The sequence below is a fragment of the Phoenix dactylifera genome, chromosome 2, assembly GCF_051530095.1.
Source record: "Phoenix dactylifera cultivar Ajwa chromosome 2, Ajwa_hap1_PhDact_Kaust_v1.1, whole genome shotgun sequence".
NCBI lineage: Eukaryota > Viridiplantae > Streptophyta > Magnoliopsida > Arecales > Arecaceae > Phoenix > Phoenix dactylifera.
The window spans coordinates 36065017-36092972 of NC_143191.1; the positions used below are offsets into that span (position 1 = coordinate 36065017).

A 27956-nucleotide genomic window follows, 5' to 3' on the forward strand; every position below is an offset into this window, starting at 1 on the left:
ATGTAGCGGAACGGCCCGCAACTGGACCACATATCAACCGGCTCAGCCGCTTCCGGTTCATTCCCCGGTCGGCTTTCAAGACCATCTCTGCTTCGAACCCAACGGCAAACTCCGTTACCTCCTCTCTCTCTCTCTCTCCCCCCGTCTCGCCTACAGCCTAGGGTTCCGAGACCCAGCCGGCGGACGACGGTGAACGCGCCCCCTTTCCGATGGAGAGCATGGGCGACCTCGCCACCGCCCTCGACGCTACCGGGAGCTCCGATCCGGCCCCTAAGAGCGGCGGCGGTGGAGGGTCCTCCGACGGGGCCCGGATCGCGGAGGTGAAGGCGTGGCTGGCGTCGCAGTTCGAGTCGGCGGGGAGGGAGGTGCCGGAGTTCGAGTACACACCGCGCAGCGTCGCCCGCCTCCACGCCTTTGCCTCTCTCTCCCAGGCCCGAACACGCGCCGCCACCATCGTCGCCACCGACCTCCGCCTCAAGGCATCCGAATACCGCGCCCAGGCAACCCGGATCCGGGAGATCCTGGAGCGCGTTGGTCTCGCCCAGGAGCAGCTCTCCCCCAGTGCGATCGCCTCCGCTCAGGTTATCGCCAACGTCGCCAACCTTCTCAACATCAGAGACACCGAGATGAGCAGGTAAATTAGGTCAGGGTTGAGGCTTGCTTTTATTATTTTTACTCTCTTTTTTGACATTTAACGATTTTTCTTTGTAGTTTTGTGGTGGCTATGGGGGATCTGTCGCTGAGGAAGGAGGATGTGGAGGAGAAGAGGGCAAAGGTGCAAAAGGAGTCGAAAGTCCTTCTCGAGTACACTCGGAGGGCCATTGCCAAGCTCAACGATCTTAAAAAGTAAGAATGCCTCCTATCTGTTTGTAAAATTGTCTCTTTGAAGCTATCATTTTGTGGAACATTAGTTCCTGTTTAGTTGGATACTTGAAAGGCTGTTAGTCCTGATGCACGGGTTCACATGGATTCTTCATTTGACATTTGTTTTCTTCCATTTGCAGAACTCTTGCAAAATTTGAAAATGAAGTCGCCATGCATGAGGCTCAGATGCTTCAGTGGCAGAAGAACTTGGCCATCTTGGATTCAAAAGAGCGGCAGTACATGCTTCAGCTCTCAAACTATAAGGTACTGATATTCTTCTATTCCTTTTGATACTTTAGAAATGGGGTTCCAATAGGCAATTAGATTGATCATTATCTGTCTAGATGATTGTGGCTTGTATGTCATCAAGCTCTGTATAGAGATACCATCAAAAACCATATACCATTCCTTTGACTAGTATCTTAACTACATCCTGCCTGGGTTTGCTAAAGCCAGTCTTCATCCAGCTCACTTTGCAGGACTTGCTACATCTGATGTATTTTGACTCTTTATACTGTATTATACATTCAGGTACAATGTGGCTTCAATTATGCTTGTAGAGGTAGTCTTATGATGGGAGGTTTGGTGATATGTATTTGGGCATTTAAATGTTTCCCTCGAGCTAAGATAATTGGGTTGGAAGAAAATACTTATGGATATCTTTAGAAGCCTTGTTGAGCAATATGTAGGAAACTTTAATTACATAATTTCTGTTGGGAACTTGCAACTAATTCTCTTTTCTTACCCAACTAAGGTATGCATTACAGCTCGACTTAGATTAAACTGGATTGGTCATGTCGTATACCATCTGGCTTGCCTTGTTTTTATCATCGGCCGAAGCCTGATTAGATGTACAGAAGATTAGCTTTTGTTGACTGTGTCATAATCAACTTAAGATATTGGGAAACTAGCAAATTTATATCATTTGTTGGGTTTGAGGATGGTTGGATCAGGTTCAAATTTGGCCTGGTATTTTGGTGAAATATTTCACAACCGATAGTGATTTAATTATTAAAAGAATTTTATGTTTTAACTTTTAAGTCAGAAGGTTCAATTGATGTATAGCAAATTAGCAGCTAATTCAAGATGGACAGAAACCAATGAGTTATTGCTGCCAATTGTATTATATTAAGCTGGATTTTACCTAATTTCTGCAGGACTGACCTTCTATCTTGAATCTTAAGCCTTAGATATAACCTACTTATTTTAAATTTGTTCTCTAAATCTGTTATGTCATCTCAGCCTAGCACATCCTGCTACCAACCAAAGTTATTTCATGTTTAAGTTTTTGAAATTTATCTACCTGACATTATACAAATTTTAAGATGATATAGTATTTCTGAACTGGGAACATGTGGAGGACAACTTGCCATTTATTTCTTACTCATTTACTTTCAAAGTAAACTACTTCTAGCATGGTGCCTTTTGGTGCACATGAAACTCGCTGTCTTTTTCTAATCCATCCTTGAAACACCATAAACAGGCAATACTAAAACGTGTGGGCTATACTCCAGAGATCAATCACGGTGTGCTGATGGAAATGGCTGAGCATAGAAAGGAGTTAGAGAAGAAAACAAAGCCCATTCTGGATACCTTGAGGAGCTATCAAGATTTGCCACCTGTATAATGTCACTTTTCTTTAATTAATAATGATGTGCAATTGATGCTTATAGGATTTAATATATTCTTCTTGTTATTTATTCAGGATAAAGCTCTTGCTGCGTTAGCAATTGAGGATAAAAAAAGGCAATATGCAGCTGCAGAGAAGTATCTTGAAGAAGTGTTGCATTCTGCACTAACCACACCGGAATTATGACATGTATGTAACATGATTAATTTAGCTTGCACGAAATGTTTCTTTCCTTCTTTCTTCCTTTATAAAATGTTATCGCATTTATTCATCATTGGCGTGATTACTACTACAGGAGTTATTTTCCATTTTCTTGATGGTGAGTTTTGAGCAATCTGACAGTTTTGTGAGAAAGGATAAAACTTACATTTGAATCATAATCTAGGAGCATCTCACCATCTAAGATCACTCAAGAAGGTATTTTGGATAATTTTCTTATATAAAATGAGAGTATATTGACTTCCAACTCTTATAAGATTCCAAGATAAGGGAATTCTATATAACATGCATTCTGATCTGAACATAATGAGAAATCAAATTGGATCTCATGACTAATATGATCTAGTTAATTATACAATATAATCAAGTAAAGAAATGTTGATCATGTAATATGATTGAGTCCAAAGTTGAAGTCAAAGCCAAAATGTGTAATTCAACTGATGCCAACAATAGCTAGTTATCGAATCAGTTTGAGTTGCTGTGATCATAAATTTGAGAGATGATTATAAAGTTTGATATATAATTTATATTAAAAAAATGTTTATGACTTTTAATTTGATTTAGCTTATGATATCATTTTTTCCAAAATTTTCTTTGCCACTCCCATTCCCATCATTTCTTACAACTACTTCCTGCTTGCTTCTGCACCTAATCATGCTCCCTTCCTCCTCTCGCTTTGTGCATCCATATAAGACTTCCCAAACAATGTGTTACTACAACTCTACCAGTGGGGAAATGAATAGGTATTCTCAGATACAACTTCAGTATATATATATATATATATATATATATATATATATATATATATATATATATATATATATATATATGTATATATGTATGTATGTATGTATGTATGTTTGTATGTATATGTATATATGTATATATATGTATGTATATGTATGCATGTATATATATAGCCCAAATGAGGTCAGCAAATGACTGAGTGTCTGGCACTAGTGATCCAAGTTGTTGGACATAATGTACTATCTTCAAATTGCTTATTGTCAAAAAATCATATGATTTATAAATCCCCTAGCCTATGCATCGCTTATGCATCTAGTGGTTAAAAATGGACAATTGAAATAACACAAACAATGCCTATTTTTTGACATTAGATGCTAGGCTAGGAATCTCCAAATTACAAGAATTTTTTACAACAAGCAATTTAGAGATAGTAGATTATATCCAACGGCTAGGACTGACCTTATTTATGCTGTTGTATGGGCCCCCATATATTAGTCTACTACTCTACTCTATATGTATATGTCTAATCCCATATATTAGTTGGCTCTATATGTGTGTATATATATATTATAGAAAGAGAGAGAGAGGTGGACTACTTGCCTCTTGAGAGGAGAGAGAGCATCTACTCATCTCCTCCTCTTAGGTTGAAAATCAATAATTTGACACCCAAATTGATGATCCACACCATTGATTATGATATATATAACTAAAAATGCATAGAGATTAAAAAAAAATCGCATGTGTTGGTGGTTTCTAATCTATGCCATAAGTGGGTGTAAAAGGTATGTTTAAAATGTATGAGGCCATATTTTGCTATGATCTAGGCATTAACATCTCCCAATCCATGCACGCTTTAACATGAATAGATTGTGATCAATAAGGTGGATTCTCAATTTAAATATTTTCTCATGTATTTTAGCATATTAGTATAATAAAAACCGTTATTTTTTTTTTGTCTCATGGTACATAGGTAAGAGACTATCAAAACATGTGATTTTTATTTCTCAACATTTTTACTGGTCTAGATTGTAATCAACATTGTGGATCTTCTATTGGATGCCTGATTATTGATTTTGGACTTGCTAGGAGCAGATGTCCTCTCCTCTTGCGAGGAGCATAGTGCATCTATGCATGTATGCTCTTGAGTTCCTGCTAGGGAGCAAACTTACTGTACAGGGCCAGAAGATCTACAAGAGAACACTGCAAACGTTGCACATCTTATTCACTTCATCTTAAGTAAACACTCGCTAGGAAGCAGCCTTCTAAGACTGACAAATAGAGAGAGAAATCCCTGATAGATTTTTCAATTGAAATAGAGGGATTTTCTATTAGTACATGTAGGAAGTGTTTGGATGTTTTGATATGCTATGCAATTGTTGCATGCTGAAGCATCTGAATTCCAGCTGAAAATGAGTTCTGGCACTGCTATATTTTATAAGTGGAGATATGGAAGTGAAGGAAACACAGAGACTGGAGATGCATATGGTTTTCAGTTGATCTTGTGTCCATTTGAATTTGGATCCGTTGGTCACCTTTGGAATTGATTGTGACATCTGCATATGCGGATGAAAGTGTGATATTCTAACTCTGTCTACTGATTTCACTGCAGTAATGCATGGTAAACACCGTCTTTTCTGTAATGTTAATTGCTGATTTTGGATGTCTTGGCATGACCCCTTCTTGTGCACTAACCTTTTTAGTGGATCTTAGGAAGGTGAACTGTTATGAAGGTACCAAAGATAATTGCGAAAAGTTATATTCTCAGCAAGACCAGGTTACTTGTTAATATGGATTTTAAAAATGATGTCATAAACAAATCTGAATATGTGGATTGTAAACATAATGGATAAAAAAATTGCACACTGAAACTTTAATATGTGATTGTGTTTTCTTACAAGCTACAATCTCTTTTCACAACTAAGTAAATTAGACTTTTGCATGCCCTGATGCAGTTGTACATTAAAGAAAGCACTGTAACTAGCATTGGATGCCCTGTTTTGCACTTTAAAAACTCATTCTTTATCTAGTGAGAGGAGGAAAAAATCCTTAATGCTTTATGAATATAAATCTTAATTCACATGTCCAATTGATCCCTCAATATGCAGGTTGCGGCATTCTCAGGTGTCTCCCAGAAGCTCAGGGTTGTACTTTCAGTTAGAGTAGATTGTGCGGCTTTTTGTTCGTGGAGACGTGTATGTAGAATTACGATATAACCAAAACATCATTTTCTGTTCCATCATTTTTTTTTTGCATTGATTGCAATGATGTAAGTAGCTTTTTATGTGGAGTGGAATGCCCTTGATGCTTAAAATATACTAGTAGATGCATGTATGATTTATCCTTTCTGTTAAATGTTTCACACCACTTTCATGTGACAAATATTGTCTACATCTTCTTTACAAAAATATCAGTAAGCCTGAAAATAGTTTATATTGATTTGGACGCTTTGGAATTTACTGAAACAATTCAACAACTGGATAGCATCTGTTTGTTTTTTTTTTTTTTTTTGGTGGGAGCTTTTTGTTTTTGTCTTTTTCTTTGACAACTAGAAAGGTATTCTAGTTGAAGGCAATAAATAAGAGGAGAAAACTAGTTGATGAAGCTGGATTAGCTGCAGTTGTTGCTTGTTCAGCTACAGATAAGAAAACTTATCGATGGATATTTCATTTGGATTAGTAAGTTTTCTTCCGATTTTCGCCTCAGTGCATCTCATCTTCATGGTTTGTTTGTGAACAACAATAAAGATCCTGTACTGATTAGCAACTATCATCAATGATTGTCTGGATATGTGTCATATAACGCTGCACTGATGTTTAAATCTATAGAAGATAATTCATACGCCTAGTTGACTGGGTATAAGAAATTAAAAACAAAAAAAATCTATAAATCTCTGATAGAAGATTTGATAGAGAAGATGCTCGAAATTAGTTTCTCAACTACACAACACTCTGGTGGTAGGCCCAGAGGGATTCTCTCTAGACCCGTGCAATAGCTGTAAGTCATGTAGTTCTTCTGTACCCATCTCATCCTCTCTTGGCTTGTGGAGTCCCGGTCTTGTTTCAACCGGGCATTGCCTGACGAATTGCAAATAGATTTTGTTGAACTGCAGCTAGAGGTACCAGAGGTCTGAACACAAGCATCGGCACTGAAGTTTCTGTACAAGGCAGTTAAGGGGGGGGTTTGGCTTCAGTCTGTTTTCAGTAGCCCGCCCCTTGTTCCCCAGTCTTCAGCATCCCAAAGGCTAGAATGGATCCTCATTGATTGATTCTTTGGAAACGTCACACCCCTCGGCTCCAGATTCTTGAAACCTCTTATCATCGACAGAGAAACTGGGAAAATTTGCAAGCCATGTTAAAGCATTCAAGTATATATCCTTAGAGGACTGCAGTAAGTAGTTGAGGACCGAAATGGTTCTTGTATACAAAAAATTCATGCACGTTCTGATGGAATATTTAGATATTTAGGACTCACATAACATGGTGTGGGGTTATTAGCTCAAGCCAGAGGTAGAAGTGCTCCTTTTCCCTTGGGTAAACTCATTGGTTTTGGAGGATGTAAGGTCCCCACTAAGGTACCCGAGAAAAGTCAGATCTCGTTACGGTTGGGCGTGGCGACGATAGCTACAAGCATTACATGAATCAGACAGTGAAGTCTTGGCTGCAACACAGCATGAATCGTGACGTCTAGATGATGATGAGGGATGGAGGTATTGTTCAGGTTAAGCATGTGTTTAGAAAAGCCAATGAGGCTGCGGACTGGGTGGCTACCTACGTGACCAATCACGCTGGCAGTACCGTGTGGACAGGGAATGAGGAGCTGTCTTGGGAGCTCCGTGATATTTTGTTTTCTGATATTATTGGATGTATCCGTACACATATTATCCGTCGTAGCAAAAAAACAAAAAAAAAGAAAAAAAAAGTCTTAGTTACAACGCAACATGACCAAGACAATAGAAAGAGGAATGGATGGATGCTAAGATGTTGACTCACATTGTTGGGATTATGATTTTTATTATTTATTTATTTAACTAACTTTATTCACAATGGCCACCGAGAGAGTGCAGTCAAATGCAGCCAGTGCTACGCATGAGCAAAGCACTTGATGAATGATTTTGTTGATCATGAATATTTAATTAAATTTGAAAATATCTTTTATATATATATATGTATGTATATATGTATGTATATATATAACTTGGGCATGGTATTTCTTTTCACATTCTTATTTATTTATTGGAGACATTATCAAGTAGTGTTTGCTTTTTGTGAGGGAGGGAGAGGAAGACCATCCATGTACAATCATTCAAGTCTAGATTTTTCAAAGACTCATCATCCAAGAATTTAGTCCATAATTTCTGGTTGCTAAGCAGAGAGATGTGACCAATAGAACAAGCCCTGGATCATATGAAATAGCGTTTATTATACAATCACTTTTGACTATGTCTAAATCCAAGCATCAGTTGGGAACTGGTGTGCTAATAAGAAAGAAATGAACTGGACTGGTGAGGCTGAGTAGTTTGGAAATTAGGTGTATTCAGTTTCCTGGCCAAAACCCTGATCCTAGCATTAGAAAACATGATAAAATTGGATCCTTGATTTTGTGGAAATCATAACTAGATATTTATCAAATTGGATTTGAATCTTCTTAGATTCGAATCTCTCTTTGGATTTCATAACCACGAAAAAGATATGATAGATTTACTGGCAATACCCTCTGCAAGCCACAATTGCGGTATTTCTGCTCTCCAACCCTGTAATTTTATCAAAACAAGCTTATTAATCAACATACACCGGGCATCCTGAAACATGGATGTCAAATTTAATTCTCTTTTATTCATATGTTTCAAAAGGTTATCTGTATTTAGTTTAATCCGTTTCTTCACTCTTCAATAGAAATATCTGTTTGATATTCACACTAGGTCTCAACAACTGAAACTGTATTATTCAGAAAATCTATTGATGGTGTTTTTTTCAACTATATTTAAAGTCCTGCTTAGAAAATTTTGATTCTACGAACCTTAAACAATTTAATAATAACAGAACTTACAGAAGTAATAAGATCACAACAAGCCATGAATCTTTATAACACAATTTTTTTTTTCGAAAACCATAGTCGGTGTCCAGTAATATCAACAACAATTGATACAATGAGTGAGAATTTTATTGAGAAGCAAAGATGGTTGGATCCATTTAAGAGAAGTCAAGCGAGGGAGCATTCGGTTGGGAGGCCTTGTGCGAATCGCTTTGTATCCTTGCAGTAATCATAGATCATGTAATTGTTTCGCACCCATGTTAGCCTTTCTTGGCCTGTGGTGCCTAGCCCTTGGCTCATCCACGAATCATTCGATGAAGCAGCGCTAGAAGAGCAAGAAGAAGTGCCTGAAGACCACACGCAGGCATTAGCGCTGAAATTTCTGAAGGAGGTAATGAAGGGTGCCTGCGTCCAGTCGGTCTTGACAAGCCCGCCTCTTGTGGCCCAGTCGTCGGCGTCCCAGAGGCTGCAGTAGAGCTTCATGGCTTGGCTGTTAGGGAAGGCGACTCCAGAGGACTCCAAGTTCTTGAACAATCTAATGGGAGTGCCATCCACAGAGAAGCTGGAAAACTTACAGACAACAGTTATGTCCTAGTAAAAAGAAAAAAAAATAGTCTATTGATACATACAAGATCTTGTATCATAGACTGCCATACAGCGGTTCAGAAGCTTACATGATGTTAATAGGATTCCAAAGGATGGAATAGGCGTGGAATTCGACTGTAGGATCAAACCAGAGATAGAACTGCTGCTCCCTGTTCCCCTTCCCCTGGGTGAACACGTTGGTGTGGAGGATGTAAGGCTCCCCACTGAGGTTCCCCAGGAACTCGAAGTCGATCTCATCATGGGTTGGACCTTGCGATGATAGCTACAAGCATTACATGAATCGATCATCGAAGTCTTAATTACTGACAAGGGGACATGATGATCAAGATCATGCAGAGAGAGAACAAAGATAGCATGATGTTGAGGCTTACATAGTAGGCAGTGACAGTGCCCGCAGAGTTCCCTGGGACGAGCTTGAGCTGCATGCTTATCTCCCCGAAGAGGTACTCATTCTTCGACTGGAATCCAGAGCCTGAAACTTTGTCCAGTGAAAGCGCGAGAAGCTCCCCATGATCGAGTATCTTCGCACGGTCGTCTCCCCATGTGATGTCGAAGTCTTGGTAGAAGTTGCTGCCATTGGCAACCACCACTAGGGATACCAGCACCAAGGAAACAAGCATCATTCCGGTACTAGTGGCGATGGAGGAGGGCCTCGACATGGTTAAAAAAGAGGTCAGGAGCTAGTTTGTCTAAACAAATAGCTCAGGTCGCATGGAGAGCTTGAGGAGCTTTTTATAGGAGTCCGAGGTGCTTGTTTGATGAGTGAAGGAATGGTGCAAAGCTGGCGGGCACGCTTCAGAAACAGCTGTGGATTTGGTGGCTTATGGTTTGAATCATAATCTGATGGCTTCTTCGGAAGACTGAAATGAATCATTCTTATCTCCAGTGTTAAGTCTAGGGGACCTGCCGATCATTGTGTTTGAATGGTTGCAGCTCTGGTTTTGAGGGAGGAGGCTGGGTGGGGACAAACGCAGCCAGTCGAAAATGGATGGGGGTGACCGGCTATCCCTTCTCTCTTAATCTATCCCTTTCGCAGCTTGGAAATTTCAACTCTCAACCTTTGGAAAATGATCATGTTACAGCTATGGAGGCTGTCCCACTTTGAAAGTTTCAATTGATTTTGTCCGGCTGATGCCGATGGCTTTCCAGTGAGCATAGAATAATATTGCAGCCCAGGCCAAACCAACCTATCAGAGGCCACAGTGGTTGGCCCTTCGTTCGAATCATTGAGAGAGTTGTTTGATGTTGGACAATTGACAAAGTCCATTGAAATTCGTTAGGGATGATGAAAGCTGCTTGTTTTCTTTAAGAAAGATGATGATATGAAAGCTGTTTGCACTAACAAATTCGCTAACCCGTGGCGGACAGAGCTAACAGGTGACGGAAAAGGTACCTCCACATTTCTGACCTCGGGAGAGGAGGACATTGATTCTTTTATTTTAACTAGTAAAATTGGTTACTTCCCTGGAAAAAAAAAATGAAAAATTAGGTTGCATGTCAAGTTCAAATGTGGATTTTTTTTTTGGAAAAAAAAAATAGACATGAGATTTCCAAGCATAACTTCTTTTTTTTTTTTTTTTTTTGGCTAGCAAGGTTGGCGGCTGTGGAGAAAAAGCACGGCCAGCAATTTCGCCCAACTATATTTTTAATCTCATTCAACACTGAGAGTATATTTAGTTCGCAATTAAAATCGAAATCGAAATAGATGGGAATGGAAATCAGAATGATCATATCTTTCCACGTGTTTGGTTCCTTATCAGAATCAGAATAGATCTGCATACTTAGCGATCATGCAAGTTCTTATGTTGTCCAACCATCTAAGAGACTATTAAGCTATCATTACTTATTTTTCCAAGTAGGGTTCCAAGTAGATTTACTGCCATTGTTATGTTTGAAATTGTCATAGTAGTTCGAATAAAGAAGGGGAGAGGATGGTGGTGCTGTGGAGATACAGTGATCGGAGGGGCCCTCCTCTGCATCTCGCCTGCTATACGGGCCGAGCCACCTCACTCCAAGACGACTCTGGGTTTGTGGAGTCAGGTGGTCGCCATGGATATGAGAAGGAAGGAAGAGGCAAAGGAGGAAGGCGGGAGGGGAAGGAAATAATTACTGATGTGAAAAAGATATATTTATAGGTTCCTATTCAAATTAATAATTACGCAAAAGTAAGTCGCAAACATCATATAAAAATCTAATGCCATTTTTATGCAATATATCTATAAAATTACCTTCCTAATTCGCAAGCTTCGCATGAAATCGCAGATCCTGCCAACTTTAGTTGATAATGAATATGTGAAAGGAAAATTGTACATTTCCTTTATCAAATATAAATTACTCAAAAATACTTATTGCTAGCTTCCCATGAAGCTAGTATTGTTGACTACAATTTAGAAGGAATATTTAAGGAAAAATTTTGTACAAGACTATGGTTGAACCATAACTAATAAGCTGCTTATTCACAAGCTTCTATAAATATTGGCCAAGGTTGCTAGACAAGTGATTTTAGAGATAAATAACCACGGATGCCTATGCAAATATAGATTATTCCATATTTATACTTTGAAAATCTCTATGTGTATATATACCCCACAAATCGTCCTATTTTTATATAGATGTCCCTCCCATTAGATTTTTTGATAATATTGTTAATAAACAATGATTTTTAGTCTCATTTAATACTATTCCACTTTTATAATAATAAGCTTAAAAAACTTAACATTTGGTTTCTGTTTATAAGGCATATATTCATTTTTTTTTTGCTAAACATTAATGCAAAAGGGACATAAAATTATTTTATACTTTAAACTGTTATATATTAATACCATTTGCCGAAAATTTAATGTGAGGGGTAATTGTGCAAAAATAGTATGATTTGAGAGATATATGATTGGCTTTTTCGAAGGTAGATATACAATAAGCTAGATTTGTAAGGATATGTATGTAAAAATCTGGTCACTTTTAAATCCCTAAATATATCAACAAAGCATGCTTGAATTCATTTTTACGGAACCAATTAAATGTACTTGCATCTGTATGTGAAAATAATAACCAATAGAAATATATATATATATATATATATATAAACAGTTTCATGGCAAAAGAAAAAACTTATCTTGTTGCACCCTTGGGATTATTTGTTCCCAATAGAAATTTGCTTTGGCATGCATTTTGCACATGTTGTATTATGTTTAATTGGATAGCCAAGGTGAAGTATATGTCTAATGTTTCAAGCTTGTAGGTTGGGCTCAGATATAGCTTAGATTCGACTTGAATTGGCTTTGGTTCCAACAAGTATATACAAATTTAAACCATATATAAATAATGTCTACCCTAATTGGGCCATGTGTCCTTTTCTTTGTCTCACTATACAGTTCGATTTTCTAAGCTAGTTTCTACCAGATGGTGTGCTTGTTTAAGTGCAATTAGCTTGGGCTCAAATTTTCTGCATCCATAACTTTCTGAATTTGAAGATTGAATCCAAGTTTGGAATCCAAGCCTCATTCATGCTTATTTAACTTGGGTATGGATTAGGTATAAAGTCACATTAGGTACAGCCTAAACCTAGTTTTCACTGGCCGAAATTTTATTCATTTTTAATCGAGCTTTGGGCCGGGTTTATTTAAAATTTGACTACTTCTGTGTCCAAACCTGCCCCTTGAGCAGCTCTAAGATTTCCTATCAACATTATGATTCAGCGTTGCCATTCATTTACTTAGCTAGAGCCTAGAGGTGGTGTCCAAAGCCATAATGTTTTCATCCTCGTAATTGAATTGATTACTTTTTTTTCGGTAATCCGATATAATTGCACAGGGAAGAGGGATTTAGAAATCACGCGTCCCGGTTCCCTCCTCTTTGGGCTTTCCCCACCTCCCACGCACACGGTGGGATCGGGTCACCGCCCCCTTGATGTCCACTCTCTCTCCTCGTCCCTGGTGATCACAGCGGGCGGGATATTAAGCAGCCTCGAATTAAATGTCCCTCCGGCGGCTCTCATGGCGCTCTCCTTCCCTCTCTCCGCCTTCCACCCCATCAACCGCTTCCTCCTCGCCTCCGTCCTCCTCCTCTGTCTCTTTCTCCTCTCCGCCCTCTTCCTCACCCGCCGCTCTCCGCCCTCCCCCTTCTCCCTCTCTTTCGCTCTCTTCCTCCCTTCTCCGCCATCGCCATCGCCGCCGCCGCTTCCTTCTCTCTACCGTCCTCCCCCTCCCCCGCCTCTCTCGGCGCCCCCCGGACCCTCATTGTCGGAGCCGCGACCGGCGGATGCCGTGGGACCTCGAGAAGTTGATGATGGTATCGCGTCGGTGCCCGAGCTCGCAGTTTCGGAGCCGGAACCGGAGGCGGCGCCCGATCGGGATGACGCAGAGGCTCGAGAAGGCCGTCCGGCCGGGCGGAGGGAGGGGAAGTGCGATATCTATCAGGGGAGGTGGGAAAGGGACGAGGAGGGGTGGTACCCTCTCTATTCTCCGGGATCTTGCCCTTATGTGGACGAGGCTTTTAGCTGCCAGGAGAACGGGAGGCCGGATCGGGATTACCTGAAGTGGAGGTGGAAGCCGAAAGATTGTGATCTTCCGAGGTAGTTTATCTAAGCTGATTCTTTTCCTTCACTCTCCATCTCATTAGTTTATTTCTGGAAATGTACTCAGCCATATTAATTGGACCAAGAATATGAAGGATGGAATAATTGGATGTCATTGATTACAGATGGTAAAGTTTAGAACTTTTAGACATTAGGCGCAGCATTGGATGTGGACAAATTACTGAGGGGGTGAACTGGGTGGTAGTGCAGTGCTCATGATCCTCCTTCAAAAGGAGGCTCGAGTTCATGACTTGGGAGGTTTGCTCCGAAGAAACTGGACCGTGGTAGTTCCGCTGGGTAGGTCTTGCCTGCATGTTTCTAAAGAAAAAAGAGGAGGAATGAAACTCTAGAGCCACCCCGAATATGATGTGGGATAAAATTTAGTAGGAGAATTTTCATCAGAGTCGCACAGATTCAATGTAATTTGGTAGGATGTCAAAGCTGAAAAAGGAAAGAAGGAACAGAAATTATGTTTTAGGGAATGGTAAGGAATAATGCATCAGGTCTTTATCATGTTGGCTACTATTATCCCTTCATTTCTTTTTTCTTCCAGTTACTTGGTAAGTTTAAGTTTGGACCTTTTGAAACTTATCACTGCTACAACTTTTGGAGTTTGGTAACGTGATACTTGAATGGATCGAATCTTATTGGCTTGGATGGCTTTCTGATTCATCTAACAATATGAATCTATGGGCTGCAGTCCAATTTATGTCCAGCTTGTTACGTGCCTGACTGCTTAGCATGCTTGAGGATGTTTGAATGGGAGCCTAAATACATCTTTGCTATGTAAAGCCTCAGAGGCTTGGCATGCCTATGGATGCCATATCCTGTAATCTTTTCATTTGGCCCCTTTCTTTTTGTCCTAAAAATTATCAGGTAGTCTATACATTCACCAATCTGGATTCCTCTTAATTTTCTCTCGGTATCTTAGATAAGGAAAGTACGGTAATCAAAGAACAGGAGCAAATTTGCCAGTTTGCTTAAACTGAAAAATATCTTATGGCAGCAAACCTATTCTTGAACATTTCACTCAGTTGTGGGGTGATGACCATCTATCAGATATTCCTTTGTTTTGAATCATAACCATGACATCCCTCTATTGGATCAGTTATGCGCATCACACATGCCATGCAACGATTCATAGATTAATGGGATCACAATTTTCATCAAATACTGCTTACATTTTGATTAGTTGATGCAGTAACTGCATCAAATACTTCACCCTCTTTATTGGTCATTGGGTTCATAAGCATCAATCAACTCGTTCTCCTTGAGTCTGTCATCTGCATCACACTTTTCTTTCTTTCTTTCCTTTTTTTTGAGGAAAATGGAGGATGTGCATCACACATATGTAGTTTTACTATAGTTGGAAAGTCAATGGTGAGGGTCATCTCTTAATTAGCCCACAAGAATTTCTGTTTCTTATCCCTTAAAAAAGGGTATAAGAAGATTTTAAACAACTAGTTTTACTAGGTAGTCAAGTTTACTTGTTACATTTATACGTTAATGTTTAGTGTTGAAGTTGGAGGCTTCTATTATGAAATTTTTATTTGAGTTATCCAAGATTGGCTGCAAGGTTTGGAGTAAGAGCAAGGTTGGCACTCTCTTATCTATCCTTTTTGGGATGGCAGTGCACATGCCATTAGTTATAGGGAAGCGTAGAAAGAGCTACATCAATTGAGTGAGAACTCTAAATTTATGTTCACAATTCTTATCCCTAGGATAACTAAAAAGCGGTTGAATGTCTCATCCATTGAAGGTTATTTATTGATAAAAATCTACCTATGAAGTCAAATATACTGCCACTGTTAAACCACTCTGGGTATTATAGTTCTGAAGATTCTGATTTGCAGTTTTACCTCAACCACTTAGATTTGTGTACTTCTTAATAGTTCTTTGTTTAGTGGTCTCCTGTTGATCATAGCAAGAATGAAAGAAGAAATAATTAGTCATGACATAATATATGAACTCATCTAACTTTGACCGTATTTTGCTGTTAGTTACTGTCTTCATGTATTTATGTTGCTTTTTTCATGAGCACTCCAAAGGAAACTTGGAACAAGAAAACACCATAAAATGAAGTCATACTGAACTGAAATTCAGAAGCTTAATCAATAACGTATTTCCATCAACTTTGAGAGGAGATTTGGTATGGATGTTCATAGGACTAGGAATGGTAAATCGAGGATTGTATGTTAGATGATGCAAAAGCTGCATATGTTTACAAACAGAGTGGTGGAGAATTAATTGAGATAGTTTGGGAAGGATTGAAGGAGATCTTGATAAGGAGAGGTGCTGAGATTTATGTCAACAATTTAGGAAGTGGAGGGGACAACTGAAGTACATGGTTTTTTTTGGCAGAAAATATATGAAAAGTTGTAGTGACACCATAGTTAGCCGTTAATAGGAAGAACTGACAAATCTATAGAAACATGCCCTCAAATATTTAGGACAGGAATGCCATCTAATAAAGAATACAAATCCAAAGGAGATGAAGAGCATGTTACTCAGTTAAGTTATAGAGGATTAGATGGAATCAGTCGTCAAGGAGTTATGGAATCATTTTGAGAAGACTTATTCAATTTCTTTTTTGGCATATAATCTAATGTATCTCAAAGCATCTGTTAGGATAATGTGCATCCAGCATTTATCCTTGAGTGTAAGTCACATGAGAGTAATCTCTATTTCCTGAAATGCTCATGAATTTTTCGGGTCCATAAATAAACCCCTCGTATCCAGTAGTTTAAAAAATTAACAAAGCTTTTGCCTAATAAATTTCATCTATATGTCAACCTTTCCTATTATAATTATGAAAATTCTTTGTAGCAAATTAAACTGTTATGCAGAAAAGCCCTTACCTATTTTTATACATAAACCTTCGTTCAATTATTCTCAAGGATTTGATTAACAAATTCAGGTTTACTAAGGTATTACAAGCAATTACACTACAATGTCAACTTTTCCACACTATATCTAACATAGCAAGCTCACAGAACTTAGGTTCTATTTTTCCACATAGAAATTCTGGCAGACGTCTAATCTGTCAGCCATTTATCCTCTTGCAATTATCCCATTTCTTAGCACCTTTTTATATGGGAAGGGAGGAAGAAAACAAGCATCGGTGCTTGCTGAATGTTTACAGAATTCTATGTAAACATGATATTTAATCTTCATTTACTAATTGGAGCATGCTCACTCTACTTTGGTTGTGCTATGACATATTGCTTCTATACAACTACAATCTCCTTGGTGCATTCACCCCAAATTCTAGCATTTGCTCTGAGCTGTCACTACCATCCATATTCGCCTCTCTTATATACAAGGGGAATATGCTTAATGTAGAAAATGCCTCATTAAGACTTTGTCATCTAAATGCTTTGTGATTTCAGTTGCTAAAATTAGTGTATGATGAGTAAATCCCCATAATTATATTCATTTGATTTGGAGTTGCATGCACTTGCAGGATGCTATATATGGAGACCTGTGCAGTCACATACTGCAAGCACCACAAGGATTAGGTCATGCGCTATACCTAATAGGTTAGGGGTGCCAATAGCCTAGATTGGTTTAATAGCCTAATAGGTTAACCTGCTCTAGACTGGACTTGGGCTGGGAATAATATTCTGTGGGTTGGGCTAGGGCTAGAGCTAGAGCTGTCTTTTACTTGGTATACGTGCCTAGCTTGGACCTTGCTGTTGGGTTTGATAAGCCATAATTATGCCCCAATAAAATATAAGATTTTCTTTAGTTTTTAACATTTTGATGAATGTTTAACATGTGGACTTTTAACATTTGCTGCCATGTAGTTTATTATAGTTATACGATTTTGTATTATTTGCTGTTCATTAGAACATAATTCTGCAAGTATCTTCTATCTTCTTCAGTGTTTACTTCCATTTAGGAGTGATCTTTAAAATCAAAACAATAGCCTTCTTATACAGACCAAATGTGAAGAGTGAAGACATGCCAGCTATCAACAAAGTATCGGTTGATTTTTAGCTGGATAAACTAGGCTTTGGCCTCTATCTGGACAGCAGACATTGGCTGGTTTTGGGCCTTAAGAGGTAAGATTGAGGTCTGAGATATTCTTAAGCTGACCACTGCACCATCCAATTCTGGCCCATTGGCACCCATTAAGAAAAATATTTGTTTAAATTCGTCTTCCAACTGAATAAAAATGATTGGTAAGTGAGTTTAGGTCCAAGCCAAAAGATAATGATGATGATTGATGAATCTTGGTGGATGACTTTTCTTTCATAAGATAGGGTACCCTGTTTGCAGCACGAGGTAGCACAGGTCCAACATTTACTGTTCTTGATGATGTGCTGGCCTCGTTTTAGTCAATATCATGGAACCATAGACAATCCCATGATCACATTATGGAAGGAGCTGAGACACAAGATGGTTTTGGTGTGTTGCTTGCTGGCCTATCCTTATTGATCCATAGGGTTAGATACATCATCGTACAATATCTAGTGCTTTTTGAAGAAGAGACAATGGATCTGCAACACATTTCTAGTCCTTTTTTTAAGCAAAACTCCTCAAGAAAATGATGTAGCTTAGTTGTCATCTCTAGCAACAACCTACCTTCCCAGACTATCATGTCAGGACAAATTGGAACTCTAAGTGGGGACCTCAAGCCATGTCTGGCGAAATTCATGGACTCCAGGCCATGATTTGCAGTTTCTTTCTCATTCTGAACATTGGTCCACTTCATAATTATCTACAACAAACCAAGCACCACTTGACAGTCTTGGTAATGTTTTGAACACTACAAGTTCAAACTTTCAAATAAATTGACATCTGTGGTAGTGGTTCACAACTTTGTAGTTGTTTAGAAGCGACAACTCAAAAACCAATATCATGCCTTGCTAGCTTTATGTTCTGGGCCATTAATGTGTCTCCTGGATACAAGCCGGAATCATAATATTTAGCACAAAAAATGGTTGTTGTTTCTTGAGACATGGCAATTGAGTTATGCATCATTCAACTCTTGCATAAGATTATGACATAACACTAAGGCCAGAGAACAATAACCACCTTGCTATAGGTTAGGAGAAAGGCATAAGAATAAGGGTGTGTCTTCGATCCAGTTCCCTAGTTTTGTGAGTGGAAAAGAAAAGAAGCTAGTTTCCTAGTGTGTCAAGCATCACGATCAGGATCTGACCAAGTTTACATGGTCGCAGGCAGAACACATTGGCTTAAAGTATTTGACCAGCAAAAATAGAATTATAGGGCAAAAAGAAAGAGCACATTCTCCAGCAATCTTGTTTTCTCTGGAGATTCACATCTGTCTAGAATTGTAAATTTAAGGGTATTGCCGAAAATGCTAAACCTCTACCTTGGAAGCTATAAATTTGTTCTTTGGTTGCATTCCCAATTTCCCATAAAACATGCCTTTCTTTTAATGGGGAGCATGTTCAGCCTTTGAAAACTCTAGTTGGTTGGCAATTGAGGTTAGTTTATGAGTCACGAGGAGAGTACTAGGTTGCCATCCATTCCTAGTTGAGCCACTTCTTCACATCTTCTATATGTCTATCTTCATCCCCAGCTGAGTGATTACATGTTATCCACCTAGAGAAGACCAAATCTAGAAGTGCAATTGAACCTTGAGTCCTATCAATGGAAGAGCTTTACTCATCATCTATCAAACAGTAATCCTTCATCGAAATTCTTTCTGTGAAGGCGTCTTGAGGCGTTTTCTTTCATTTGGCATGTTGCCATACAAGTAAAGGAGATGGGTTCACAGGGGGTTATACAAAGCTAAAATATACACAATCATTCCACAGTTATTCAGATATATTCTTACACATTTTGATAGGTGTCCCTGAAGCTTTTTTCAAAAAAAAAAAAAAAAACTGTAACATGGACATGTGCAATTCATGTTTAAAAAAAGAAAAAAACCGGGAGAAAGTTGGGGTTCATGGGCTTTGTGGATTGGAGAGAGTGCTCCCAAACTGTTTCAATTTCAAATTATTTGAGTGGATCATAAGGTTGCAGAGATGACGGAAAGGATTAAAAATTGGAAAGAAATCGTTTAAAGTTTGAAATTAGTGGGACGATCAATAGGATTGAAGAGATAATAACTTGTCTAGTTGTTAAAGAGGAAGATGAAAAAAAAGGAACATACTTTTTTTGATATTTACTGAAGATACCACATGATTTCTAAGTAATATTTTTCTAAAATACTAAGGGCACTTTTATATACAAATTTGTCAAGTAAAATCTATTTGGCATTTTCCTCTCTCATTTTATAATACATCATAGATAAGAAAAGGTTCTTGCATGCTATAATATGGCATTTCTGCTTAGCATAAAATTTTTAGTTGTTCTTTGGGCAATGGGAAGGTTGCTCCATTGTGATTTGGGTGTCATTGTTTCGAAGCACAGAAACAACATTTCCGCACATGAGGTAAGGCTGCATATGTTTTACCCTCCCTAGATCCCACAATAGTAGGAGTTTCATGCACTGGGTTACTATTTATGGTAACTCATTTGTTAGTCAATCTATTGAAGGGAGGAATCATTTTTATCCATCTTGGAAGAGAACTCTTCTATTGTGTTTGAACCATATGTATGCATTAGGTCTTGTGTGTGGACCTTTTATCCTACTGTTTCCACTGCCAAGTAGCTGCAAGGACTCATCCTTATTTCTTCTTGACCCACTTATATTCTTCCCTCATAGAATATGTTTAATTTTTGGTTATTTTTGTAAGCAATTTCTACCTTTTTGGCCCTTATACTTGATTGGTAGGTTTAATGCAGCAGACTTTTTGGAGAGACTGAGAGGTAAAAGATTGATGCTTGTGGGTGATTCAATGAACCGGAATCAGTATGAATCCTTGCTTTGCCTTCTACGTGAAGCCTTGCCTGATAAGAGCAAAATGTATGAGACCCGAGGGAATAGAATAACTAAAGGACGTGGCTACTTTATATTCAAGTTTGTGGTAAGAGAATTATTCATTCTACGTTTTAACTTGTATTTATTAAACAAGATCATGATCTGTCAAGCCTGAGAATTGAATTCTTGTCTATCGTCAGTTTATTTTCAAGTGCCTAAATTCTGCTGAATTAAATTATTTTTTTTTCTGAAGTAGCAGTAATGAATACTTTTGTTTCAAGATGTGAGTAGAGCAATGATACAACCAATTTGGAAAAATAATCAACCATGAGCCCTAAAATATATCCACTTGCAGAATATACTTCTGCATCTCTCTTCTCTTTATTGGATGAACGGCCAACAATTGATCATCTGGTTGTTTTTGTTATTTTGGCAGGATTATAACTGCACTGTAGAGTTTGTTCGCTCCCATTTTCTTGTTAGAGAAGGGAAACGTGTCAATGGACGGGGCAATTCATCACCCACCCTTGCAATAGATTGTATTGACAAATCAGCTCACCGATGGAAGAAAGCTGACATTCTGGTTTTTAATACTGGTCATTGGTGGACTCATGGGAAGACAGCAAGAGGGTAAATCATATCTTTTGCTCCTTGCCCCTCATTTTCACTAGTTTAGTCTTGAGCTAGCATAAGTACCATAATTTCTGCTGCTTTGCTTGACACACACGTGACTAATAGACAGCTTTAATTGATCAGGAAGAATTACTATCAAGAAGGTGATGTTCTCTATCCGCAGTTTGATGCAATTGATGCTTTTAGGAGAGCCATGAGAACTTGGGGAAAGTGGATTGACAATAACTTGGACCCTGCAAGGAAGTTGGTTTTTTACCGGGGGTATTCTGCTGCTCATTTCAGGTGCTGATTACTTTTTTGTATAATATTTAGCAGTTCTGTTGTTCATCTGACATATTTCTACAATTCTTTAATTCAATACTCAAGCCTCTTTTCTCTTCTCTTTAATTAGGGGTGGAGATTGGGACTCTGGTGGCACATGCAATGGAGAGACGGATCCTATTTCAAGCGGAGCTTTCCTTGATAGTTACCCTTTGAAAATGAAAGTTGTGGAGGAGGTTATTCATGAAATGCATTTTCCGGTTATTCTCTTAAATGTAACAAAGCTGACCAACTTCCGTAAAGATGGGCATCCATCAATTTATGGTAAGACCCAAACACAAGGGCAGAAAGTTTCTAGAAGGAAGCAGGATTGCAGCCATTGGTGTCTCCCTGGGATTCCGGATTCATGGAATGAGTTGATATACTCTACTCTTGTCCTTGAGCAAAAACTACATATGGCGAAGTAAAGATGGTTGGTTTATGTGGTTGATTCATCGGTTGAGTCACGTTTTTCTCATGTGGCACATAGTTGTAACTTTACCGGTCATGACTAATATGAGAGGAGTTGAACGGATCTTCAGTTTTTCTCATTATTAAGAAAATCATTTTGTTCTTGTCAGAAAAGAAAAAAGAAAAAGAAAAGCATTTTACCAATGGAAATGCCTCCATAGTTTCTGAGCTGTAGATATGTTGAAGGCTGTGGTTTCCATTTAAAGAAAAAAGTATAGCAGAATTTTATGTTGTGGGGTGCTGCATTTTCATATGAATCTACTTTTAGGATACAACCTGGTTGCTGTTTAATTGTCAAAATTCTGATTGCAATGTTAGAAAAAAAAAATCAGGTTTCCTACTCAGACCCTTCTAACTATTATACATCTGTGATTATTCTCATCTGTTATGACCAGGATGCATAATAATTAAGTTAGCGAATCATCTTCGAGAACACCTATGTTGCAGGTGAGCAGCTCGACTCAATCTTAAAGGGTGTTGTACCGCGCTTTTTTCGTACACAACCGCTCCTTTCAGATTAATGTTATGCCTGCCTCTAGCATCTAGATGAGAAGAGCTGTGTTTTGTTAAACAGAACTGTAAAGGATAAGAGAAATTTCTCTTATGTTTGTGGACAATCTTTAGCAAGGATTGTGAGGCTGGCAGGGAATGACCCGTCTGGAGTTCTCTGTTCCTAACTGTTAATATGCTAATACTGCTTGATTCTGGCATTCTTTGATTCTTTTTACAAATGGCTTGACACCACTGGGTTTATGAGGTCAATTTCTTTGACTGTCCCATAAACTCTCATAACAGCGTGTACTGGGTTACAGACGCGTGGTTTGCATGTATACCTTTACCAACACCTGACGTTTAATTAAATACATCAGTGTCTAGTCTATTGGCTATTGACTACCAGCACTTTCCTTCCCAAAACCTTTGTTCCTGTTGATGCCTATCCATATGAGCTGAATAGATGGGTGGTTTCTTTCTCAAATCATCCTCGTGGACAAACCTTATGGACCATCAATTTAGATGTCTTATCATATGCTATGATTTTATTTTACCTAAACTGATTGTATTCTAAGGACATCAAAGCTACTCCTGCTGCCAGCCTACCTCCCCTTAGCATATGTGAAAAGTTGTAGCCACAACTACCCAACCGTGCAGTTTAGTGGCACAGACATATGCAGTGCTAGTAACGCATCCGAAAATGAAATGTTTTCTTATTCTTTTCGTTATTTTCGGTAGTGGAAGGGAGAGGCCAAGTCTCTTCTAGTTACAAACTGTCAACAACATTCTATCCTCACCCCTCATCCCTAGTTTGCATGGTACAGCTTCTTGTCCGTTAAAGAAAGATGTGGGTGGCTCAAATCTGGGCAGCCGGTTTTGAGAGTAATAGTTCAGTCTGCTAAGAGATATTGGCTCATATAAGATTTACGAAAGGAGAAATTATTGGCTGGACTATGTCCACTAGCTCAAAGGTGGATTAGTCCAACCACGAGCCAGACAAACAAAAAACAAATAGATGGAAAAGAGATATTTATTTGTGTCAAATTATGGTTGGACTAGCCTGGTCAATAAGCTCAGCAGTGGATTTGGTCTAATTAAAAATTTCACACATAAAAGAGTGCAAGAAAATTCTATCCAAGTTCGGACTATCCGGAGGTCTGGTTCCGTCTGAGCTAGGATAGTGTCGATTGACATAGAATCAGTCAGCCACCCAGTTCTCCCCTCTAGTGTTTTTGTTTTTTAGAGTTTGGGCATTCTTTTTCTTATGCATCTTTTATGCAATTAAAGTACCGGCATTCGCAGCTACATAATACGCAATCGTGGCAGGCGGGTGCCCAAGACTTGGGTGGGTGGGATTCCACTTCCACCTACCCGTTGAAGCGTCCCAGCCATGGTCTCGGATTGAGGGTTGTACGGACAAGACGCTACTTAGTCATGGTCAATCCGCTCGCAACGGATAAGAATACGGAAATAAGCTTTTCCTGCACGGCAACTACAATGTCGAATAAATATTTCTATAGGACCCAAGTGACAAAGGAAGACTGCACGAAGGCTTCCATATGTTTACTTTAATGCGTGTGACCCCAGCTTTAAAGTTTTTTAAAGCAGAAAGGCTGAGATCACTGCACTCCGGCGGCTCTGACCCTCCCTCCCATGAATGACAGATAAGAGGGGTGTGGTTTAGATCCGAAACATCTCTCTCCCCTTTTTTTTTTTTTTTTCTTTCTTTTTTTTTTTTGTTGAGCCATACTATTCTAATATGAATACAATTAATGAAATTAAAAAATAAAATATCGTAAACAAAAAAAGGAACAGAGTCATGGTGCATCTAAAAAATTTAGACGAACCAACCTGCCGTACTGATTAAATCACTAGAACATCTCTTGTACCCTACTTTTTAGTATACAATCTAAAGATGTTACAAAAAAAGGCAAGCTAAAGCAGACCTTGATCTCGCTAAGATGGGAAATGTATTCCTTGTGCCAATGTGAGATTGGTGTGGGTGCACGTGAATTGCACCCACCAGTGCTTTCTCATCATGCGGCACTAGAAACGTTTCATGCAGCCAACTGGCTCCTTATACCATTATTTCTTCAGTAATTGGAGACATTTACAATGACCGTGTATTTAATTTATTAAACAGAGTCATGAGACTACTGATATTTCCTAATCAACTCACGGAGCATTCTCTATAAAGAAGAAAAATGAAAACGAGGAAATTAGAGTCATAAGTTTACTATAATCTGAACTTAAAAATTGTTTTAAGTAACCCGGTTAATACTCAATGGGAAAAAGATAGGAAGATTACAAACGGACAAGACTCATAATTTCATTCAAGTTGACTGTCTTCTGCCTCTTGATGAGCAATTGGACCCATGAAACTTGAGAAGAAAGAAAAACTCTCCCTCTCTCTCTCTCTCCGACCACAAGAAAAGTTTGGGTTGCATTGCTGACGGAGTGTGGGGCATTGTCATCGAAACGTTCAGTAATTAAGTAGTCCTTAGAATTTTCACCTCACCTTCTAAGTACCTCAATTGCTTGGTGGCCAAGCCTCCAATCCGATTCAAAGAAAACGACCAAGGGACCAGAATGGGTCCAATGCACCAATCATCTGGGAAGAACAAAGTTAAATTTCATGACTGGGTAACGGGTGGAATTGGTCCACCATATAATTTAGTAAACAAGCTTCAATATGAGTGTTTCTTATCCTATATTTATATGCTTTAGAGCTAAATCATATTGATTAGTATTTTTTTATCATATCTCGGTTCTTGGTCTCCATAATCTTCAGTCCGGTAATGTATTAAAAGTTGGTTTCTTCATGCTTGTGCTTGACGGGGTAAATTTTCTAATATTTCTGTGTTACGGTTGGTGCAGTCCTATCATTGTTCTTGAGGAAAACATCGGCTTAAGTTATCGAATTAAAAAGAAGATATACTTCCAGACCAACTAATCTACCATGATTTGATGGCCCTCCTGTCATAGTTTGGGTGAGCCCATGGTACGTAGGATTCAGCAATTCATAGAATATTGTATGTGAAAAAAAAATGATTCATGGTCCATTGATGCAATGTTGTAGGCATCAACCATAGAATGTTCTTGTAATTATTAGTTGGCCAAACTTTGCAAACTCTCCAAATGTTCTCTCTATATATAGTATAAGCCCATCATGTCTAAGGTTTTTGAAGAAGCAACAATTAATTCAATCAACTCAGCTAATATCCTTGCATTCATGGCCTGTATAAGTAGGCCAAAGAGCGTTGTCGACAATTTTATGCACACATTTAACTTCTAAAGTTCTATCATCAAGATTGCTACAACCTTGGGCATGTTGGTTTAGCCTATTTTAGGGTTCGACCATGGCACCCATATATTCTAGATTGTGCCTTTGAGAACGACTGATGTTCATATTGGATATCATGGATCTAGCAATGTATAGCATGATTGGTCCCAAACATGGAATCGACTTGATTTTATTATGCTAGGCACCAAAACCCTGAAGCATGCCATGACAAGTCCTTGTGACACCCATACATCAGGGGATCGATCGAGACTTTTGATGGTGATTTTGTGTTTTGTTTCCAAATGGTATACAAAGCAGATCTGTGTTAATAGAAAAAACTTAATGATATGTAGGTTTAAAACCGAAGATTCCATCAAAACAAAGATTAAAACAAAAAAGAGAGAGAATTTTGCAAGGATGAAGCATCTTGCTTCCTCCGTTTTCCATCAAAAAAAGGAAAGATATGTAGGTTTAAAACAAAAATAACTTTGCAACCAAGGACCAATCATCTAATGTCAGTCAGCAAAATGAATGCAGCTAAGCTTTCAGAGAAAAAGATTATAGAACGAGGTTCGCTATATATGTAGATACCAATCCATCCAACATTAAAATTGATAACAAGTTTGTATTTGTATTGAATTATATATAACTAGCTAGATATATAGATAACCCTCATATAAATACAAATTTCATCAAATTAATAGACCTTTTCCAATCTTGTTCTCTTTCGTCTTTAGTCCTATATATCATCCATTTCCATCTCCTACTTGTATGCCTTGGCAACCTTCTATCACTTGTTAGTTCTAGAGGCCGACAAGTCCATTATTTACAGGTACACGCAAGCTTTTCATGACGTCCAAAGCACCAATTCCTTTCTGACCGCCAGCCGCCATGGTCCGCTCGCAGGATGGGCACAAGGTCAGTGTCGCCACCTTTGGGATGCCGACGTAGAACGGGCACCCGGGCTTCATCGACTTCAGCTCTTCCAGCTCTCTTTTTAGCCTCTGGTTCTCGTTGCTTAGGTTCTCACAGCACTTGTTAAGGAATTCACGGTCCAACTCAGTCTGCTTCGATTTAGTCCTGCATGCATGATACAAACCAATTAGTCCATCCATCTTCCCTCTAAAAAATCACATAATTAATCGAAAACGCTATAGCTTGCATGAATTCTTCTATCCGTAACTGACGCACTTACGCATGTTCTTGCCCATGTACAGAGGGAAAATCCATCGACTTGGTAAAGGGCGATCCATTCGTATTGCGAACAACAATCCTCCAAGATTAAAGAGCTAAAAATTATATCTAACAGCAGATGGATGGATGTATTAGTTAGTACCTAGCTCTTCTATTCTGGAACCAGACTTCAACTTGCCGAGGCCGGAGGTTTAATTGGTCAGCCAGTTCCTGCTTCCGGGGCTGCCAAAGGGATCTGCCGGTTAGCATAGAGATAAGCTATGGGGCGTGGAAAACTTCGCACGAAATAACATAAAATTCGACGTATTACCGGATTAAGGGTGCTGTGCTCTTGAAAGCTGTTCTCAAGCAACGTTAGCTGTTGTTTGGTGAGCCGGAGCTTCTTCCTCTTGCCAGCTTGGTTGCAGCTGACACCACCGCTCACGTCGTTGGTACTGGTATCCTCCTCTTCATCGATGTTCTTGGATCCTGATTTGTTTGCAGGTCGTTCTTCTATCGTCGGCTCTTCTTCTTCCTCTTCTCCTTTCGGTCGAGGGGGAAATAGGATGTGGAATTGAACGGGAGGCTTCCGGCCACCGTCGCGACTCTGGTTGGAGGTGGAGTACCCGCCACCACCTATTGCAAGCCCAAGGCTGACGTTGCATTCATCTTCTTCCATGCCTGGCTATTCGGTTCCGTGCAAGAGGGAGAGACAAAGGAAAGGTGAAGCCCAAGAGGACTTTTGCTGGTAAAAATGGAGATGGAAGGCTGAATGCGAATGTGAAGACTTTATATCGGAGCAAGGAAATGGTGATGAGGAGGGGAGGGAGTTTCTGCTAGATATTTAATATGGGGAGTTAGAGTGTGCGTTGGAATCTGCTGCATTGAGAGCCTTTAATACACACACACAGCGAGAGAGAGAGAGAGAGAGAGAGGAGCTCATATTTGTGCAGTATTTGTTAGGCATGGAAACAAATGTGTATATCTCATTCAAGTCAGCGAATAATTCTTCCCGGCAGTTTCCTTAGGGACCATCATCCTGCAAGAAAATCGTATAATGACATGATAGCATCTTCCATTCAAGGAATAGCTT

At 39.0% G+C, this 27956-nt stretch overlaps 4 protein-coding genes across 6 annotated transcripts; 2 read left to right on the plus strand and 2 right to left on the minus strand.

Annotated features, from left to right (window-relative positions):
• Positions 1–5839, plus strand: AUG1 (HAUS augmin-like complex subunit). Of its 3 annotated transcripts, none has more exons than XM_008783592.4 (6): positions 1–634; positions 712–846; positions 1005–1128; positions 2348–2485; positions 2570–2683; positions 5566–5839. In XM_008783592.4, the coding sequence occupies exons 1-5, from the start codon at positions 210–212 to the stop codon at positions 2678–2680; spliced, it is 933 nt and encodes a 310-aa protein (XP_008781814.1). In that variant the 5' UTR covers positions 1–209; the 3' UTR covers positions 2681–2683; positions 5566–5839. The 3 variants fall into 3 exon arrangements, with proteins under 3 accessions (XP_008781814.1, XP_008781816.1, XP_008781815.1); XM_008783594.5 differs by lacking the exon at positions 5566–5839 and adding an exon at positions 4547–5106 and having other exon boundaries at positions 99–634; XM_008783593.6 differs by lacking the exon at positions 5566–5839 and adding an exon at positions 4553–5106 and having other exon boundaries at positions 100–634.
• Positions 5840–8511: 2672 nt separating this feature from the next.
• On the minus strand, positions 8512–9883 carry LOC103701515 (xyloglucan endotransglucosylase protein 7-like). Its single transcript, XM_008783591.5, has 3 exons — positions 9469–9883; positions 9166–9359; positions 8512–9053 (listed from the first exon to the last, which is right to left on the minus strand). The coding sequence occupies exons 1-3, from the start codon at positions 9754–9756 to the stop codon at positions 8660–8662; spliced, it is 876 nt and encodes a 291-aa protein (XP_008781813.1). The 5' UTR covers positions 9757–9883; the 3' UTR covers positions 8512–8659.
• Positions 9884–12932: 3049 nt separating this feature from the next.
• TBL5 (TRICHOME BIREFRINGENCE-LIKE 5) lies at positions 12933–22059 on the plus strand. The gene is made up of 5 exons (XM_008783590.5): positions 12933–13667; positions 20425–20617; positions 20948–21141; positions 21268–21426; positions 21536–22059. Exons 1-5 carry the CDS (start codon positions 13090–13092, stop codon positions 21870–21872), a joined length of 1461 nt encoding a protein of 486 aa, XP_008781812.1. The 5' UTR covers positions 12933–13089; the 3' UTR covers positions 21873–22059.
• Positions 22060–26002: 3943 nt separating this feature from the next.
• LOC103701585 (homeobox-leucine zipper protein HAT22-like) lies at positions 26003–27956 on the minus strand. Its single transcript, XM_008783706.6, has 3 exons — positions 27195–27956; positions 27027–27106; positions 26003–26770 (listed from the first exon to the last, which is right to left on the minus strand). Exons 1-3 carry the CDS (start codon positions 27540–27542, stop codon positions 26494–26496), a joined length of 705 nt encoding a protein of 234 aa, XP_008781928.2. The 5' UTR covers positions 27543–27956; the 3' UTR covers positions 26003–26493.

Bases quoted from the DNA above. Each gene is read 5' to 3' on its own strand.
- AUG1 (XM_008783592.4), top strand. From the start codon at position 210: ATGGAGAGCATGGGCGACCTCGCCACCGCCCTCGACGCTACCGGGAGC. The intron at 635-711 runs GTAAATTAGGTC...TTTTCTTTGTAG, and splicing joins AGAGACACCGAGATGAGCAG to TTTTGTGGTGGCTATGGGGG. The intron at 1,129-2,347 runs GTACTGATATTC...CACCATAAACAG, and splicing joins TTCAGCTCTCAAACTATAAG to GCAATACTAAAACGTGTGGG.
- LOC103701515 (XM_008783591.5), bottom strand. From the start codon at position 9,756: ATGTCGAGGCCCTCCTCCATCGCCACTAGTACCGGAATGATGCTTGTT. The intron at 9,360-9,468 runs GTAAGCCTCAAC...TAATGCTTGTAG, and splicing joins GCACTGTCACTGCCTACTAT to CTATCATCGCAAGGTCCAAC. The intron at 9,054-9,165 runs GTAAGCTTCTGA...TAAGTTTTCCAG, and splicing joins TGGAATCCTATTAACATCAT to CTTCTCTGTGGATGGCACTC.
- TBL5 (XM_008783590.5), top strand. From the start codon at position 13,090: ATGGCGCTCTCCTTCCCTCTCTCCGCCTTCCACCCCATCAACCGCTTC. The intron at 13,668-20,424 runs GTAGTTTATCTA...CTTGATTGGTAG, and splicing joins AAAGATTGTGATCTTCCGAG to GTTTAATGCAGCAGACTTTT. The intron at 21,142-21,267 runs GTAAATCATATC...TTAATTGATCAG, and splicing joins CATGGGAAGACAGCAAGAGG to GAAGAATTACTATCAAGAAG.
- LOC103701585 (XM_008783706.6), bottom strand. From the start codon at position 27,542: ATGGAAGAAGATGAATGCAACGTCAGCCTTGGGCTTGCAATAGGTGGT. The intron at 27,107-27,194 runs GTAATACGTCGA...TCCCTTTGGCAG, and splicing joins AGCACAGCACCCTTAATCCG to CCCCGGAAGCAGGAACTGGC. The intron at 26,771-27,026 runs GTACTAACTAAT...TCATGCATGCAG, and splicing joins TTCCAGAATAGAAGAGCTAG to GACTAAATCGAAGCAGACTG.